The sequence below is a fragment of the Bombina bombina genome, chromosome 1 (assembly GCF_027579735.1).
Source record: "Bombina bombina isolate aBomBom1 chromosome 1, aBomBom1.pri, whole genome shotgun sequence".
Taxonomy (NCBI): domain Eukaryota; kingdom Metazoa; phylum Chordata; class Amphibia; order Anura; family Bombinatoridae; genus Bombina; species Bombina bombina.
The window spans coordinates 460,974,577-460,993,410 of NC_069499.1; the positions used below are offsets into that span (position 1 = coordinate 460,974,577).

The window sequence follows — 18,834 nt, forward strand, 5'->3', positions numbered from 1 at the left end:
ATAACCATGTCTTGTCACTTCTATAGCAAAATCTAACTCCAGAGGATCTCAGGGACTCATTATCTGGACAATATCCTTGTTTTGACAGTGTTAAAGAAACTGTCAGTCTGTCACAGGTCCAGGGTAATTCAGCCACTGTCTGATTAGCCATCTTATCCAAACTGAGTTTTGTAACAGTAATCTGCCAAGTGCATCTCTCAGGAGAGTTTCTAAAATCATGCAGAGAAGCAGGACATTTAAAAACATACGGCTAGATTTAGAGTTCTGCGGCCAAAGGGGTGCGTTAGCTACGCGTGTTTTTTTTCCCCCGCACCTTTTAAATACCGCTGGTATTTAGAGTTCACAGAAGGGCTGCGTTAGGCTCCAAAAAGGGAGCGTACAGGCATATTTACCGCCACTGCAACTCTAAATACCAGCGGTGCTTACGGACGCGGCCAGCTTAAAAAACGTGCTCGTGCACAATTCCCCCATAGGAAACAATGGGGCCGTTTGAGCTGAAAAAAACCTAACACCTGCAAAAAAGCAGCGTTCAGCTCCTAACGCAGCCCCATTGTTTCCTATAGGGAAACACTTCCTAAGTCTGCACCTAACACCCTAACATGAACCCCGAGTCTAAACACCCCTAACCTTACACTTATTAACCACTAATCTGCCGCCCCCGCTATCGCTGACCCCTGCATTTTATTATTAACCCCTAATCTGCCGCTCCGTACACCGCCGCAACCTACGTTATCCCTATGTACCCCTAATCTGCTGCCCCTAACACCGCCGACCCCTATATTATATTTATTACCCCCTAATCTGCCCCCCCAACGTCGCCGCTACCTACCTACACTTATTAACCCCTAATCTGCCGACCGGACCTCACCGCAACTATAATAAAGTTATTAACCCCTAATCCACCTCACTCCCGCCTCAAAAACCCTATAATAAATAGTATTAACCCCTAATCTGCCCTCCCTAACATCGCCGACACCTAACTTCAAGTATTAACCCCTAATCTGCCGACCGGACCTCGCCGCTACTCTAATAAATGTATTAACCCCTAAAGCTAAGTCTAACCCTAACACCCCCCTAAGTTAAATATAATTTTTATCTAACGAAATAAAATAAATCTTATTAACTAAAGTATTCCTATTTAAAGCTAAATACTTACCTGTAAAATAAACCCTAATATAGCTACTATATAAATAATAATTATATTGTAGCTATTTTAGGATTAATATTTATTTTACAGGCAACTTTGTATTTATTTTAACCAGGTACAATAGCTATTAAATAGTTAATAACTATTTAATAGCTACCTAGTTAAAATAAATACAAAATTACCTGTAAAATAAATCCTAACCTAAGTTACAATTAAACCTAACACTACACTAGCAATAAATTAATTACATACAAATACCTACAAATAAATACAATTAAATAAACTAACTAAAGTACATAAAATAAAAAAAGAACTAAGTTACAAAAAATAAAAAAATAATTTACAAACATTATAAAAATATTACAACAATTTTAAGCTAATTACACCTACTCTAAGCCCCCTAATAAAATAACAAAGCCCCCCAAAATAAAAAAATGCCCTACCCTATTCTAAAATAAAAATTGAAAAGCTCTTTTACCTTACCAGCCCTTAAAAGGGCTTTTTGCGGGGCATGCCCCAAAGAATTCTGCTCTTTTGCCTGTAAAAAAAAACATACAATACCCCCCCCAACATTACAACCCACCACCCACATACCCCTAATCTAACCCAAACCCCCCTTAAATAAACCTAACACTAAGCCCCTGAAGATCTTCCTACCTTATCTTCACCACGCCGGGTATCACTGATCCGTCCAGAAGATGGTCCGAAGTCTTCCTCCTATCCGGGCGATGTCTTCATCCAAGCGGGGGCTGAAGAGGTCCATCATCGGGCTGAAGAGGTCCATCATCCGGCTGAAGTCTTCATCCAAGCGGGGGCTGAAGAGGTCCATCATCCGGCTGAAGTCTTCTATCAAGCGGCATCTTCAATCTTCTTTCTTCCGGCTCCATCTTCATCCCGCCGACGCGGAACATCCATCCTGGCCGACGACTTCCGACGAATGACGGTTCCTTTAAGGGACGTCATCCAAGATGGCGTCCCTCGAATTCCGATTGGCTGATAGGATTCTATCAGCCAATCGGAATTAAGGTAGGAAAATTATGATAGATTCAAGTTCAATCTTAATTTCGATTGGCTGATAGAATCCTATCAGCCAATCGGAATTCGAGGGACGCCATCTTGGATGACGTCCCTTAAAGGAACCGTCATTCGTCGGGAAGTCGTTGGCCAGGATGGATGTTCCGCGTCGGCAGGATGAAGATGGAGCCGGAAGAAAGAAGATTGAAGATGCCGCTTGATAGAAGACTTCAGCCGGATGATGGACCTCTTCAGCCCCCGCTTGGATGAAGACTTCAGCCGGATGATGGACCTCTTCAGCTCGATGATGGACCTCTTCAGCCCCCGCTTGGATGAAGACATCGCCCGGATAGGAGGAAGACTTCGGACCATCTTCTGGACGGATCTGTGATACCTGGCATGGTGAAGACAAGGTAGGAAGATCTTCAGGGGCTTAGTGTTAGGTTTATTTAAGGGGGGTTTGGGTTAGATTAGGGGTATGTGGGTGGTGGGTTGTAATGTTGGGGGGGTATTGTATGGTTTTTTTTTACAGGCAAAAGAGCAGAATTCTTTGGGGCATGCCCCGCAAAAAGCCCTTTTAAGGGCTGGTAAGGTAAAAGAGCTTTTCAATTTTTATTTTTGAATAGGGTAGGGCATTTTTTTATTTTGGGGGGCTTTGTTATTTTATTAGGGGGCTTAGAGTAGGTGTAATTAGCTTAAAATTGTTGTAATATTTTTATAATGTTTGTAAATTATTTTTTTATTTTTTGTACTTTAGTTAGTGTATTTATTTGTATTTATTTGTAGGTATTTGTATTTAATTAATTTAATGATAGTGTAGTGTTAGGTTTAATTGTAACTTAGGTTAGGATTTATTTTACAGGTAATTTTGTAATTATTTTAACTAGGTAGCTATTGAATAGTTATTAACTATTTAATAGCTATTGTACCTGGTTAAAATAAATACAAAGTTGCCTGTAAAAGAAATATTAATCCTAAAATAGCTACAATATAATTATTCATTATATTGTAGCTATATTAGGGTTTATTTTACAGGTAAGTATTTAGCTTTAAATATGAATAATTTATTTAATAAGATTTATTTTATTTCGTTAGATAAAAATTATATTTAACTTAGGGGGGTGTTAGTGTTAGGGTTAGACTTAGCTTTAGGGGTTAATACATTTATTAGAGTAGCGGTGAGGTCCGGTCGGCAGATTAGGGGTTAATACTTGAAGTTAGGTGTCAGCGATGTTAGGGAGGGCAGATTAGGGGTTAATACTATTTATTATAGGGTTTTTGAGGCGGGAGTGAGGCGGATTAGGGGTTAATAACTTTATTATAGTAGCAGTGAGGTCTGGTCGGTAGATTAGGGGTTAATAATTGTAGGTAGGTAGCGGCGATGTTGGGGGGGGCAGATTAGGGGTTAATAAATATTATGTAGGGGTCGGCGGTGTTAGGGGCAGCAGATTAGGGGTACATAGGGATAATGTAGGTTGCGGCGGTGTGCGGTCGGCAGATTAGGGGTTAAAAAAAATTATTAGAGTGGCGGCGATGTGGGGGGGCCTCGGTTTAGGGGTACATAGGTAGATTATGGGTGTTAGTGTACTTTAGAGTACAGTAGTTAAGAGCTTTATGAACCGGCGTTAGCCCAGAAAGCTCTTAAATCCTGACTTTTCTCTGCGGCTGGAGTCTTGTCGTTAGATTTCTAACGCTCACTTCAGCCAAGACTCTAAATACCGGCGTTAGAAAGATCCCATTGAAAAGATAGGATACGCAATTGGTGTAGGGGGATCTGCGGTATGGAAAAGTCGCGGCTGGAAAGTGAGCGTTAGACCCTTTCCTGACTGACTCTAAATACCAGCGGGCGGTAAAAACCAGCGTTAGGACCCCCTAGCGCTGGTTTGGACGGCAAACGCAGAACTCTAAATCTAGGCGATATTGTTTAATTCTAGAAGGGTTTGCACAGAGAACACTGTTTTAAGCTCTGGAGGTTATTCTTTACACTCTGTATCACAAATTATTTGGAGTTTCCTGGATCACTGGAATTACAGCCATAGGGTCCTACCCCTATGATCAGCTGCAAGTTGGTCTCTAAGATTTTCAGGCCTACAAACATGTTAGAGAGCTTATTGTTGCCATTTCATAAATAACTACAGTAATTACTGAGTTCCAAAAACTTCTGGGAACTTTCTACCTACTCCAATAGGCACATGGCTCTCCTAAGTATAACTTGTATTTTCTGTGTAAGACTTTCATGTGTTTGTGCAAATGAGAAAAACTAAAATAATTAAACTGGGGCCCATGGCTACAAAAACTTGAAATAATTTCAGCTTTTTTTTATAAAACATTTTACCATCTCATTTTAAACAGCTATAAAATGGCCACTTACCTATTGGATATCCTAATGCAAAATCATTGCTTTGTGTGGCAAATATAGGGAACAGTCCTGCTTTGCTGAATCGATTCTGGGGATTGGCTACTAGCAAAGTTAACACACACACTATGACAAAAACTGAAGCTTTGGCAATAAGGATGCTATACAGGAATGACCAGTTCACGTTGGAAAAGTCCAGGACCACCATATTCTTGAACAATAATGCAGGCAGTGCAAATCTAGAAACATAGTTGCCTAAACCTTTGGCTTGAGTTGCAGTGATAACATTTGCTCTTCCAGCAATGTATCCACAGAGAATAATCCCAAAGCATTCAAGAAGGGCAGGAAAAAGTCTATTTATTGACATTGAAGGAGGCCCACTTGTAGTATTGGAAATATCTCCAGAGTCTGAAAATGCTAGGGTCATATTGAAAGCAGAGGAAAGGTTCTTCATGACTAATCCTGTAGCCTGGTCCACGTTCCTTCCACCTCTATGCATTTAATAGTTTCCAGTTGAACAAAAGTGCACCATTACCTAGTAAAAAGAAATGAAAATGTAACTTCCCCATCACACAGAGAAATATAAACACAATTCAAATAGAATACTGAAATCTGCTAGGTATACAAAGTAAAAAAAAAAAAAAAAAAATGTATTGCTTCTCTGGTCTTGAAAATGACAAGACATTTCTATTGTGCTGCTAAAGAATAACATATCAGTCAAGTCTTAACGTTTTTAAAACAAATTAAAGGGCCATAATTGCCATAAGATGACATGTTCTAATTCGATAGAGAAAGAAATTGTAAGATAATCTACCATATATTACGGTGTGTTTAACCCTCCGCAAAGGTTATATTATTTTTAGGTAATATGAATTAAAGTTTATAATTAAACTCAAAAGAAGAAATGACTGTCTCGCCATTTACATTACACACAAAAATATAAAATTAAAGATCCAGTTTAATTAATGCCCCAGAATCTGTATCCTTTTGATTAACTGCTTTAGTTTTATAAATAACACTAATTGCATCCCACCTATATGCAAATCACAGACTTGTATATGTATATTGTTAGGAATTATTGTTAGCATGAAAAGCGCCATCTTGTTCTTAACTGCCATTTTGTCTTTGGCATCCATCTTGTCTGAATAATATGTATTACAGCAATCATTCTGTAGAAATACATATTTGTTATTAGTGTGTTAGAGCTAGTTTTGGCCTTGCAGATGTTCTGGGCAAGGTGCCTGGAAATCGCTCTCTCTATAAGATGCTCAAATAACCTTGCTTTGGTCCTAGATGCATTTCTTATTATGACTATAGAAATATTGTTTCTATCTAGTATTTTTCCTGACAAACACTGTGTAAAATGACGCGGTCATAACGTGTCATGTTAACCCCATATGCTGTAATTGTCGTCTATAAGACATGCCTTGTATCTTTCAATAAAGGAGAATAGTTTTAGACTCATTGCTGCGTGATCTGAAGTGCTGTTCTCTAGGATATCCTTATCAAATTATATATTAATTTCCAGTTGGTACGGTGTGCCCGAGGCCTAGTCCTGACTGACACTCCCCCCCTGAAAACAACACCTAACAGTTTCTGGTGTCAGCTTGTGGGATTCGCACTGGGTAAGTAGATGAGTGTTTTTACTCTACTTTCCCTCTGTGAATCTGAGCCTAAATTTATTTTTGGTAATAGGTGTTGGTTATATATGATAAAGGGTTAAGGGGTTCCTGCAGTAAAGAAGCAGGGTTTTTTGCAGAGGTTTTTAGTCCTGACGGCATATAACCCCCTCTAGACAGGTTTTACAGTCCTGTGCTAGTTTAGACAGGTTTACAGTCCTGTCTGGTGAAGCGCGCAAGAGATAAAAAGTTGGTATGCATTTGACAGGAGGTTCTTAGTCCCTCAGGCAAGTTGACATCGCTTTGTTATGGTGAGTTTGAGTCTCATCTGTGTTGAAGTTGTCCCTATATATTTCCATAGTAGAGTTTTTGTTACCTATCACTGGACTTGAATTACTGTTTGGTGCTTGCTTGCTTTTATTGCTATATGATTGTGCTGTGCTTAGATAATATGTAGGTTATTGCATTTTTAATGTCTACAAAGGGGTTAACAGAAGCATTTCAGGCAGAGGGATATCCACTCCAGAAAGGGAGCGGGATTATAAAACTGTCAGTGAGCACAGCTGTGTAGATTCAGCGAAGAGAAAAAAAACTGTTACAGAAGCTCTTTCTTTTGTTGTATGCGTGTTTGCAGTAATGTAAAGGAGATTTTTTGTATTTTATGTGTAATGAGTGTTGGTCTGTCGGTTCTCACTGTGTCTGGCATGACGTGTAAAAGATTTACTCTAAACCAAAAGATCTGAGGATGTATTATAAAATTTGGTTGCACTTTCAAATACATTTTAAATTTGGTGGAAAGTTAATCGTATTGTATTTTTAAATGTCTTTGGTATGTTATGAAATCCTGAGAAGAAAGACTGTCAATGTGTTTTCTGTGTCACTAAGAGTTTCATGTATGTTGAAATTGCGTAAGAATAAATGTTGGGAGTGAATTTCTGGTATGCGAGATGATATGAGCTTGTGTGTGTGTGTGTATCGCTGTAAAAATGACCTTGGTGCATTTTTCTTTCTGTATGGTAATTATTTAGGCTAGTTTCTTAGCTAAGAAAGCAGACGTTGTAATGAGGTATTTTGTAGTGTTATTGTTATAACTTTATTTTATTTTTAAGTCATCAGCATGTTCTTAATTGTGTGTGTTATTTAATAGCAGTTTTTAGTTTTTAGTGATAATTGTTGTATGCAAATAAAAAAAACTGTCCACCTGTTGCGGCATATCAATATATTGTTTTTGCAAGTGAACTAATTAAGGGATTTGTGAATGTGCGGATGATCGTGTGACTTTCGGTCATGTTCTGGTAAATAAAAAAGATTAACAGGTTGATTCAAGTATGTTGGATTTGCAAGATTTGTGCAAGGAGTTAGTGGAAAAGATAAAATAAGGTTATATGCTGTATATCATTAAAATGTATCTAAAAGTATTTGGGCCCGTTTCTGTTGCAAGTAAATTAATTCAGTAGAAGTTTTAATATAAATGGGTGTTATTTATGCTGTGATGGCTCTCATTTAAATATGCAGGTCATGATACAGTAAAGCAGTAGAATTTTTGTGGTAAATAATACAAGTTTCCTAATCATGGCTAGGGTATACATATGTAATTTACATGATAAATGGTTAGTCCTTAAAGGGACAGTACACTGTAACATAGCTTTTATATTAATGTATTTTTGATGACTTGATTATACAAGCTGCATAGTATAAAATATAGGAGAAATTGCATTTGCGAGTTTATTTGTATATATGAAGTAGCTGGTTTTGTGCTTTCAAGACACAGTTATTGCAATGGGTTGAATTTCAGATAATAAGCATATTTTATTATGTTCCTTATCTTATATTTGTCTGTAAAACCGGAGCTCAGTGGTTAGACAGAGCAATGGAAAATTGTCATTTTATGACTTAAAGGACCAGTTCACTCATCTGAAAGGAGTTCATGAGCAGCCATAAATATAGCACTTTGCAAAATATATTTTTTGCGACCTTTCCTTGTATATATTTTTAAATCTGCCATTTAGATAGCAGACATTTTCGCAGTGTAACTCAATTCTCTCTAAGGCAAACTGGACCGATGACAGCTGCTTACAAATCTTGGTGTTGCGATCTGTGAGACTAGCGGAAAAGGCAAAAGAAGAAGAGAAAATATTTAAAGGGATACAGGCAAACTGACATAAAATCTGAGATTTTAAATTTAAAGAAATATTTACAGAGAGAGAAAATGAGGTTTACTGTAAGCCAAAAACAGTTAAAGATATATTTTTTTTAATTTGGGTAAAATGTCCCTTTAACAATCCTGCACCCCACTGTGAGTGTGTGTGTTTTTTATGCTGGCTGTGTTTGCTTAGGCTATTTAATGGATGTCAGTATACATTTTTTATTATAAGTGAGGACAGTGGATCGTTGAGAAACAGTTAAAGGGGAATTTTTTTTGTTAGACAAACTGTCCTTTTAATCTATTCATGTAAATTATTATTATTATTATTATTCTTTTGTAGAAAGCTCATTTTGTTTGTTATATATAATTGTTATATTTAGCTACAGAGCTGCAAAATGGTGAATATCAAATTATAAAACACAGTTAAATCAAATAATTGTGTATTTATTAAAATCTTGGTTATGTAAAGGTATAGACTGGATTCCAGAGCTTTTAACAAATAAAGGTATAGACTGGATTCCAGAGCTTTTAACAAATTATTTGTGCCACACATGATTTATTCAACAGTGGATTTGCACTGTGCATGCGGGCAGGGGCTACATAGAACAGTGGCTGTACCATTATTATCTGCTCTTTCCCAAAATAGAGTACTTAGGTGTTTGTGTGTTCCTTTGTAAATTTATGGTTAGGGATTTTATTTGTAAATATGCAACTGGAGTTTATTGATCATCTGCAGTGATTGCATCATTAGTATGATCTCATAGTATTGTGCATGGTAGAATTTGCAGATCCAAGGTATAGATGGTTGTTATAGGATTTTAATTATTTGTAGTGTTTAAAGTTTGTGCCGGCTGTTAATGTTTTGTTTTGTGGAATGGACAATTGGTTTTACCTGTTTTCTAAGAAAATTTTATGTTTTTCTCTTTCGTGACTGCGTGTGGAAGCGTGCTGTATGAATGGAATATTGAATATTTTAGTGTATTTGATTTTGCCTGATGTTAAGAATAGTATACTACATGCATGAGTGGAGTGCATGAATGGTCTTTTAGTTTTGTGTTATATTGTGTTTGCGTGCCACATGGGATGTTTCACGCACACAAGGGGGAAGTATTGATGAGTATTGCTGAGTATCTTTATGTGATTTGGGTGATTATTATTTTAAGTAAGACAGTGAACCTAAAATGTTTTTATTTTTCTATTTTGTTCTTAACACAATATTTGTATTTGCAGGATGAGATCATGAAGCGGTATCCAGAGATTAAAGACACTAACTGAATTATTTTTGAGTTTTTCATATTTAGGTAAAATCTGTACAGATAAAATTCCATAGTGCACTCTCCAAAAGATTGAATGCAAGTAAACCTTTTAAAGAGAGGAAAAATAAAGATAAAAGACCTTTTGTCAAGCTTATTTTAACCACCATACTGCAGTAAAAGTTGCTGAACTATCTTTAGATCCATTCTTTGCTTTGCATGCTGGTACCAGCCCCAGAACTTGGCTCTGGGTAATCTATGACTATTTCCTATGATGTGTGTCTTCAAAACATAAAGACTATCTTTCTCTGGACTGTGCCTTGCCGGTTGATATTGAGGACCTGTTACGCTGTTTAATTGGTCAACCAATTAAATTAGGGGAGTATTGTTTTAACTTGTTTACTTATATTTCTTGTTTTGTATGCATTTGTGTTATTTTTGGTTGATCATATTAGTTATAAGAACTTAAGAAGTCATATAGTTTTGTCTGTAGAAAAGTATGTTTTATTTGTATTAGTGCACATTGGAGTTTATGTACTTAAACAAAATAACCCTCTAGATAAGTAAAACTCTAAACCTTGCAGTATTGTAACCTATTGAATGGCCCACTGAGTATAGAAAATATGTTTGCACCTTTATAGTTTAAGAAAATGCTGCAATATATCAGAATATTTTAGACCCTCCACCCTATGGAACGCAGTGAGGACATGGCTCAGCTAGAAATTTATATTAATTATACAGAGAAATATTTGTTTAGGGAGTAGCATAATTATAGTTATATTGATGGTATATTTTCTACCTACCATGGCTCTTGTTGTAGCTGTGTTATGAAAGCAAATGTATTTTTCCCTTTTATTAATTGGTATGGTATCTGCAATTTGAATTTTGTAACTCCAGATGTTTGTCAATGAAAGGAATTATCTTACCACAAAGATGTGTTTACCTTTAAAAGATTTTGTAGTTTTAAATGATGTTATAAGTCTGTATTCTTTACTCATACAGGAGTGTGAGAGAATTTAGGTTGCATAAAATAATTAGTAAACTAGCAGTGTTTATATCAGACAAGATTGTTGACTATTAGGATCATAGTTGGAGGATTATAAACATCACAGATAGTAGCTTTGCAGAATAAAGCAACACTAGGTTCTTTGATTTTTAGTAGTTCCAAGAGAAAGTGTAAAGAAATTCATTTTAAAGAAAATATTTTTATTGACTGTTTTATTTTTCATTTTTGTTATAGGGCAGGCCTTAGCATAAGTTTTAGCATAGCCATTCAGCCTCTTCATGAAGTCTAGCAGTTTTCACTTGCTTAGTATTCATGAAGTATCATTTTAATTGTATAGAGAAGCTGTGAGTTATTCTCTGTAAAAGTATTAATGTATTTAGTTTGTACTATATATCTACAATGTTTTCTTGATTTTAAAGGACATAGGATGAGTTAAGCTAAAGGAATTGTGATGTTTACAAAAAGATTAAAGAAGTTTTATTTGGACATAATTGTGATTGTATCGGGGTGTGTACTCATCTTGTGCTGTTTTGTGTCCTTCTTAGACTCCTTCTGACTCGAGTGTCTGCTTGCTATGGGGATCCACTGGCTACCTTGTCTACCCCATGAACAAACCATCGAACTTCCAGCATCTACCTGCAGAAGAACACTGGATAAGCACCCCTACTGCAAATAGACTATGGTATTGAAGAAAGTATCTGAGGAAGGTGGAGCGCTCTAAGAGGACAAAGACTGTTTTTAAAGTGATCAGAGGCCAACTAGAGACATATGTGCTGTTCCCATGTCATGCTTCACTGTGGAGAATGTACTGAGCAAGGAACTGTTGGACATATTGCGGGGTGCTAGCAATGCAGGTGGATAAATAAAAGATGCAGAGTTGTTTGGGGGGTAGATAGGGGGCTGGTTGGGTCTTTGTGCAGATAGACCAGTAGTTTGAGGATGCTGGGAGGTAAACGGAGAGTATTGGAGAGGCCGCACCTATGTGCAGTGACAAATTGTGCCCATTGGCCTATAAAATTATACCACTACATGTGAATACATTTCTCTATAGTATTCTCACATAGAGTCATGTTACTGTAGTATCAGGCTTATACTGTTGTTAAAGGCTTTACTAATTTTCTGTGCCTTTCTATTTTTATGTTATTCTGTTAGAATAAAAGGGTGGTATGTTAGGAATTATTGTTAGCATGACAAGCGCCATCTTGTTCTTAACTGCCATTTTGTCTTTGGCATCAATCTTGTCTGAATAATATGTATTATAGCAATAATTCTGTAGAAATACATATTTGTTATTAGTGTGTTAGAGCTAGTTTTGGCCTTGCAGATGTTCTGGGCAAGGTGCCTGGAAATCGCTCTCTCTATAAGATGCTCAAATAACCTTGCTTTGGTCCTAGATGCATTTCTTATTATGACTATAGAAATATTGTTTCTATCTAGTATTTTTCCTGACAAACACTGTGTAAAATGACGCAGTCATAACGTGTCATCATGTTAACCCCATATGCTGTAATTGTCGTCTATAAGACATGCCTTGTATCTTTCAATAAAGGAGAATAGTTTTAGACTCATTGCTGCGTGGTCTGAAGTGCTGTTCTCTAGGATATCCTTATCAAATAAAATATTCATTTCCAGTTGGTACGGTGTGCCCGAGGCCTAGTCCTGACTGATACTCCCCCCCCTGAAAACAACACCTAACATATATGTTGCGGGGTAATGTCAGATATTGGGTAATCCTAGGATTACCCAAGTAAAACTGACATTACCCAAGCGGCTGTCGGTAAAGCCCGATGAATGATCATAAATCCTCTGAGTGTGGAGTCACCACATCAAACATATACAGCATGCATTACACCATCTTCACTATTTTTTTTGCCTGGGGCAAAGTCCCCCTTATAAACCTCATTCCCCAAGATTCATTTGGGGTGGATGCCAGAGGATCGGCGGGGCGCCTTCCTTGAACCCCCCAGACAGAGGCAAAAGAAAGGGCAGTTGGAGGAACTACAGTACATCTGGCTTTACATATAGCCGCTTGGGTAATGTCCGTTTTATCCTAGGATTACCCAGATTTCTTACTTTACCCATTACATATGTACTGTGAACGCTTGCACTTGCAAGACTTGCAGTCTTTAACATAGGTAAATTTAAAAAAACAAGGCTCTATTTCTGTTTAAATGGAGTGATAGCAAAAATTCTAAAAACATTTATTTTGTGATTCAGATAGATCATACAATTTTAAAAACTTTCTAATGTACTTTTATGATCTAATTTGCTTTATTTTCTTGGTATCATTTGTTCAAGGAGCAATAATGCACTACTGGGACCTACCTTAACACATTAAGTGAGTGAATTACAAGAGACATATATGTGCACCCACCAATCAGCAGCTAACTCCCAGTAGTATACTGCTCCTGACCCTACATAGGTATGCTTTTCAGCAAATGATACCAAGAGAACAAAACAAATTAGAAGAAAAGTCAACAAGAAAGCGGTTTAAAATTGCATTCTCTATATGAATCATGAAAGTTGTATGTTGACTTCACTGTCCTTTTAATAAATACCACTAGAGCCAATGACAAGATGCATATATATGTACAGCCACCAATCAGAAGCTTCAGAACCAACCTAGGTATACTTTTCAACAAAGGATACAAACAGAGCAATACAATTTAGATAATAAAATTACATATTTTATCTGAATCATGAAATTAAATTTTTTTAGTTTGCATGTCCCTTTAACGCCACTATCAGATATGATGTAGCTTCCTGGAAGAGGTCTTGCTAGCTATACTGATAATAAAGATCACTAGACATTAGGGTTGCCATTGTTTGTTTTTTTCTGGAAAAAATACAGGCCATGCTAGCTAGTATACATTTGCATAAATCATTACACAGAATAAAAATCAGTCCTAACAGCATTAGTTTTTGTGTTAAAAGGTTATTTGTTCATAATTAGATTCCAACAAACATAAAAGTTTCAGCATTACAGGGTCTGTATTTCTATATTATTTATTATTATCTGTACAGGGAGTGCAGAATTATTAGGCAAGTTGTATTTTTGAGGATTCATTTTATTATTCAACAACAACCATGTTCTCAATGAACCCAAAAAACTCATTAATATCAAAGCTGAATAGTTTTGGAAGTAGTTTTTAGTTTTAGCTATTTTAGGGGGATATCTGTGTGTGCAGGTGACTATTACTGTGCATAATTATTAGGCAACTTAACAAAAAACAAATATATACCCATTTCAATTATTTATTTTTACCAGTGAAACCAATATAACATCTCAACATTCACAAATATACATTTCTGACATTCAAAAACAAAACAAAAACAAATCAGTGACCAATATAGCCACCTTTCTTTGCAAGGACACTCAAAAGCCTGCCATCCATGGATTCTGTCAGTGTTTTGATCTATTCACCATCAACATTGCGTGCAGCAGCAACCACAGCCTCCCAGACACTGTTCAGAGAGGTGTACTGTTTTCCCTCCTTGTAAATCTCACATTTGATGATGGACCACAGGTTCTCAATGGGGTTCAGATCAGGTGAACAAGGAGGCCATGTCATTAGATTTTCTTCTTTTATACCCTTTCTTGCCAGCCACGCTGTGGAGTACTTGGACGCGTGTGATGGAGCATTGTCCTGCATGAAAATCATGTTTTTCTTGAAGGATGCAGACTTCTTCCTGTACCACTGCTTGAAGAAGGTGTCTTCCAGAAACTGGCAGTAGGACTGGGAGTTGAGCTTGACTCCATCCTCAACCCGAAAAGGCCCCACAAGCTCATCTTTGATGATACCAGCCCAAACCAGTACTCCAACTCCACCTTGCTGGCGTCTGAGTCGGACTGGAGCTCTCTGCCCTTTACCAATCCAGCCACGGGCCCATCCATCTGGCCCATCAAGACTCACTCTCATTTCATCAGTCCATAAAACCTTAGAAAAATCAGTCTTGAGATATTTCTTGGCCCAGTCTTGACGTTTCAGCTTGTCTGTCTTGTTCAGTGGTGGTCGTCTTTCAGCCTTTCTTACCTTGGCCATGTCTCTGAGTATTGCACACCTTGTGCTTTTGGGCACTCCAGTGATGTTGCAGCTCTGAAATATGGCCAAACTGGTGGCAAGTGGCATCTTGGCAGCTGTACGCTTGACTTTTCTCAGTTCATGGGCAGTTATTTTGCGCCTTGGTTTTTCCACACGCTTCTTGCGACCCTGTTGACTATTTTGAATGAAACGCTTGATTGTTCGATGATCACGCTTCAGAAGCTTTGCAATTTTAAGAGTGCTGCATCCCTCTGCAAGATATCTCACTATTTTTGACTTTTCTGAGCCTGTCAAGTCCTTCTTTTGACCCATTTTGCCAAAGGAAAGGAAGTTGCCTAATAATTATGCACACCTGATATAGGGTGTTGATGTCATTAGACCACACCCCTTCTCATTACAGAGATGCACATCACCTAATATGCTTAATTGGTAGTAGGCTTTCGAGCCTATACAGCTTGGAGTAAGACAACATGCATAAAGAGGATGATGTGGTCAAAATACTCATTTGCCTAATAATTCTGCACTCCCTGTATTGCCAGAACAGACTGGGTGGCAAACCTACTAAACATTGAACTCAAGTTTTCTGCTAACCGAACCTCTGTTCTCGGCTACTCCTACACCTAGCCATACTATTTAACAAATAGCTACACTTTCAATGAAAAAAATAAGGTTCCAATATTAAGTATGTTCCATATTCAGGTGTAGAACATCTGTCTTAGTAACTTGCCACCTACATAAAGGGGAAGGCTTTGTTGTGGTGGGGTTATATTATATTGAATATCAGCAATCCCACATATATAAATCAGAAGAATACAAATCATTCCCTTATTAGCAAAATTTAGGTTGTATCTTTGTAAAAATAAAAAGTCATCAAAATTAATTTTACACAGAAATATTTTGTATTGAATAACAAAATATAGACATTTTACTTGCGATGTTCATAAATATTAGGGATTCAAACAAAGTATATACAGCACCTTGCCAGCTCCAAAATCATGTGCTAATTGACATAGGGTAGCTGCTTATACCCCATACAGCATACATAATAGAACACAATCCCACAGCACCATGTAGTTACCATCAAATCTTTATTGGAACATAGATGTCCAAACACATAAGCGACGTTTCGGGTGTGTTAACCCTTAATCATGCCATGATGGCATGATTAAAGGTTAACACACCCGAAAGTCGCTTATGTGTTTGGACATCCATGTTCTAATAAAGATTTGATGGTAACTGCATGGTGCTGTAGGATTGTGTTCTATCATAAATATTAGGGATACAGTATATTAGGTTTAGCATCAGACTAATATCACACAGTGAGGTCACACAAAACAAATGGAATTGGAATATCCTGTTTATATCAACAAGTTAAAAACAAATTTCGCGCATACCTTGATTATGGTTGACACTTCTATGTACATATCTATTACAGCAAAGCTGTGATTCTCAGCTTGTAAGTCTGAAAGGCAGGCACACCTATTTTCTCAGTAAATCAACCTCAAATTACAGGAAAATGCAAGAATAGAAGATTGGCAAGCAACCCTTTAAAGGGATACTAAACCCAATTTTTTTTTTCTTTCATGATTTGGATAGAGCATGCAATTTTAAGCAACTTTCTAATTTAATTCTATTATCAATTTTTCTTCATTCTTTTGGAATCTTTATTTGAAAAAGCAGAAATGTAAGCTTAAGAGCCAGACAATTTTTGTTTTAGCACCTGGGTAGAGCATGCCTTGCTGATTGGTGTGCTACATTTAGACACCAATCAGCAAGGTCTACACAGGTGCTGAACCAAAAATGGTCCGTCTCAAGCTTACATTATTGCTTTTTCAAATAAAGATACCAAGAGAATGAATAAAAATTGATAATAGAAGCAAAATAGAAAGTTGCTTAAAACCGCATGCTCTATCTGAATCATGAAAGAAAAAATGTGGGTTTAGTATCCCTTTAATAGGACTATGGCGTTTGTGAGTGATATAAAAAGTTTATAAAATTAGTGTTCTCTTCATCAATCTGTGAATTTAGCAACTTTGAGATCACGTACAAATATTCTTCGTTACGAAGAATATAGCTTTTAAACAGGAAATCCACATACATTTTTTGAAGGATCACAAACATAATATCAATTAATAAAATATATATATATATATATATATATATATATATATATATATATATATATATATATATATATTCCATACCAACCCTATTTCTTAAAGGGGCCGTCTACTTAATTTTTTTTTATTGTTTAAAAAAATATAGAGAACTCCTTTACTACCCATTCCCCAGCTATGCACAACCAACATTGTTATATCAAATATACTGTATACCCTTTAAACCTCTAAATTAATGACGATTTCTAAGTCTCTGCAGGCCACCTCATATCTCATTGCATTTTATCAGCTTTTCACAGCCAAACAGTGCTAGTTCATATGTGCCACACAGATAACACTGTGCTCACTCTCATGGAGTTATGCAGGAACCAGCACTAATTGGCTAAAATGCAAGTTTGTAAAAAGCACTGAGATAAAGGGCCAGTTGGTAGAGGCTTATATACAAGGTAATCCTAGAGGTAAAAAGCCTATTAAAATAAAACATTTTGGTCATGCAAAACTGGGTAATGGTAATAAAGGGATTATCTATCTTTTTAAACAATAAAACATTTCTGGAAGACTGTCCCTTTAACTTGGCACTTTAGTCTTGCGAGCTTACCTTCATCAGTACTTCAGGGTTCCTCAAGGAAAAATCAGAAAGGAAAATTTAGCATGAGAGTGGTTTATGGCCTACTAAGTGGGGTTCTAGGTGAGGGCGAGACACATACATTACATATATAAATACTCAAAAAAGAAAAAAAAGGTTTTGCATGATCTCTTACCATGACACTGAATTTTTGATCATCGGCCCCTGGTGAGACACAGTGTCATACCTCATTTCCCATAAGCAGGTAGATGAGGGGGCCCACCAGTGTTTTGACAGCTGTGACAGGAGGGGATGGACCAAGGGTATGCCATGGACAGGGCCAGCAATGTCAGTGGCAGGGTTGGGCCAAGTTGGAACATGTCGTGGGCAGGGTCAGGCAGTCTAAAAAACAAAATTTATGCTTACCTGATAAATTTATTTCTCTTGTGGTGTATCCAGTCCACGGATCATCCATTACTTGTGGGATATTCTCCTTCCCAACAGGAAGCTGCAAGAGGATCACCCACAGCAGAGCTGTCTATATAGCTCCTCGCCTAACTGCCAGTCTGCCACTACCAGTCATTCGACCAAAGACAAGCAAGAGAAAGGAGAGAAACTATAGGGTGCAGTGGTGGCTGTAGTTTAAAAATAAAAAACACCTGCCTTAAAATGACAGGGCGGGCCGTGGACTGGATACACCACAAGAAAAATAAATTTATCAGGTAAGCATAAATTTTGTTTTCTCTTGTAAGGTGTATCCAGTCCACGGATCATCCATTACTTGTGGGATACCAATACCAAAGCTATAGGACACGGATGAAGGGAGGGACAAGGCAGGCGCTTAAACGGAAGGCACCACTGCCTGCAAGACCTTTCTCCCAAAAATAGCCTCCGAAGAAGCAAAAGTATCAAATTTATAAAATTTTGAAAAAGTATGAAGCGAAGACCAAGTCGCTGCCTTACAAATCTGTTCAACAGAAGCCTCATTCTTAAAAGCCCATGTGGAAGCTACCGCTCTAGTAGAATGAGCTGTAATCCTTTCAGGAGGCTGCTGGCCAGCAGTCTCATAAGCTAAGCGTATTATACTCCTTAGCCAAAAAGAAAGAGAGGTTGCCAAAGCCTTTTGGCCTCTCCTCTGTCCAGAGTAGACAACAAACAATGCAGATGTTTGACGAAAATCTTTAGTAGCTTGTAAATAAAACTTTAAAGCACGAACCAGGTCAAGATTGTGTAAAAGACGTTCCTTCTTTGAAGAAGGATTAGGACACAGTGACGGTACAACAATCTCCTGATTGATATTTTTATTAGATACCACCTTAGGTAGAAAACCAGGTTTGGTACGTAACACTACCTTATCTGCATGAAAAATGAGATAAGGAGAATCACATTGTAAAGCAGATAACTCCGAAACTCTTCGAGCCGAGGCGATAGCTACTAAAAACAGAACCTTCCAAGATAAGAGCTTAATATCTATGGAATGCAAAGGTTCAAACGGAACCCCTTGAAGAACCTTAAGAACTAAATTTAAACTCCAAGGTGGAGCAACAGGTTTAAACACAGGCTTGATT

The 18,834-nt window shown here is 37.3% G+C and overlaps 1 protein-coding gene across 3 annotated transcripts in view; it reads right to left on the reverse strand.

Annotated features, from left to right (window-relative positions):
- GPR155 (G protein-coupled receptor 155) overlaps nt 1–18,834 on the reverse strand; it is a 240,117-nt gene that overhangs the window by 211,260 nt on the left and 10,023 nt on the right. For all 3 annotated transcript variants that reach the window (XM_053698461.1, XM_053698463.1, XM_053698462.1), the window contains exon 2: nt 4,533–5,052. In XM_053698461.1, the coding sequence (XP_053554436.1) occupies nt 4,533–5,016 (484 nt within the window). In that variant the 5' untranslated portion in view covers nt 5,017–5,052. The remainder of the gene's footprint in view (nt 1–4,532; nt 5,053–18,834) is intronic.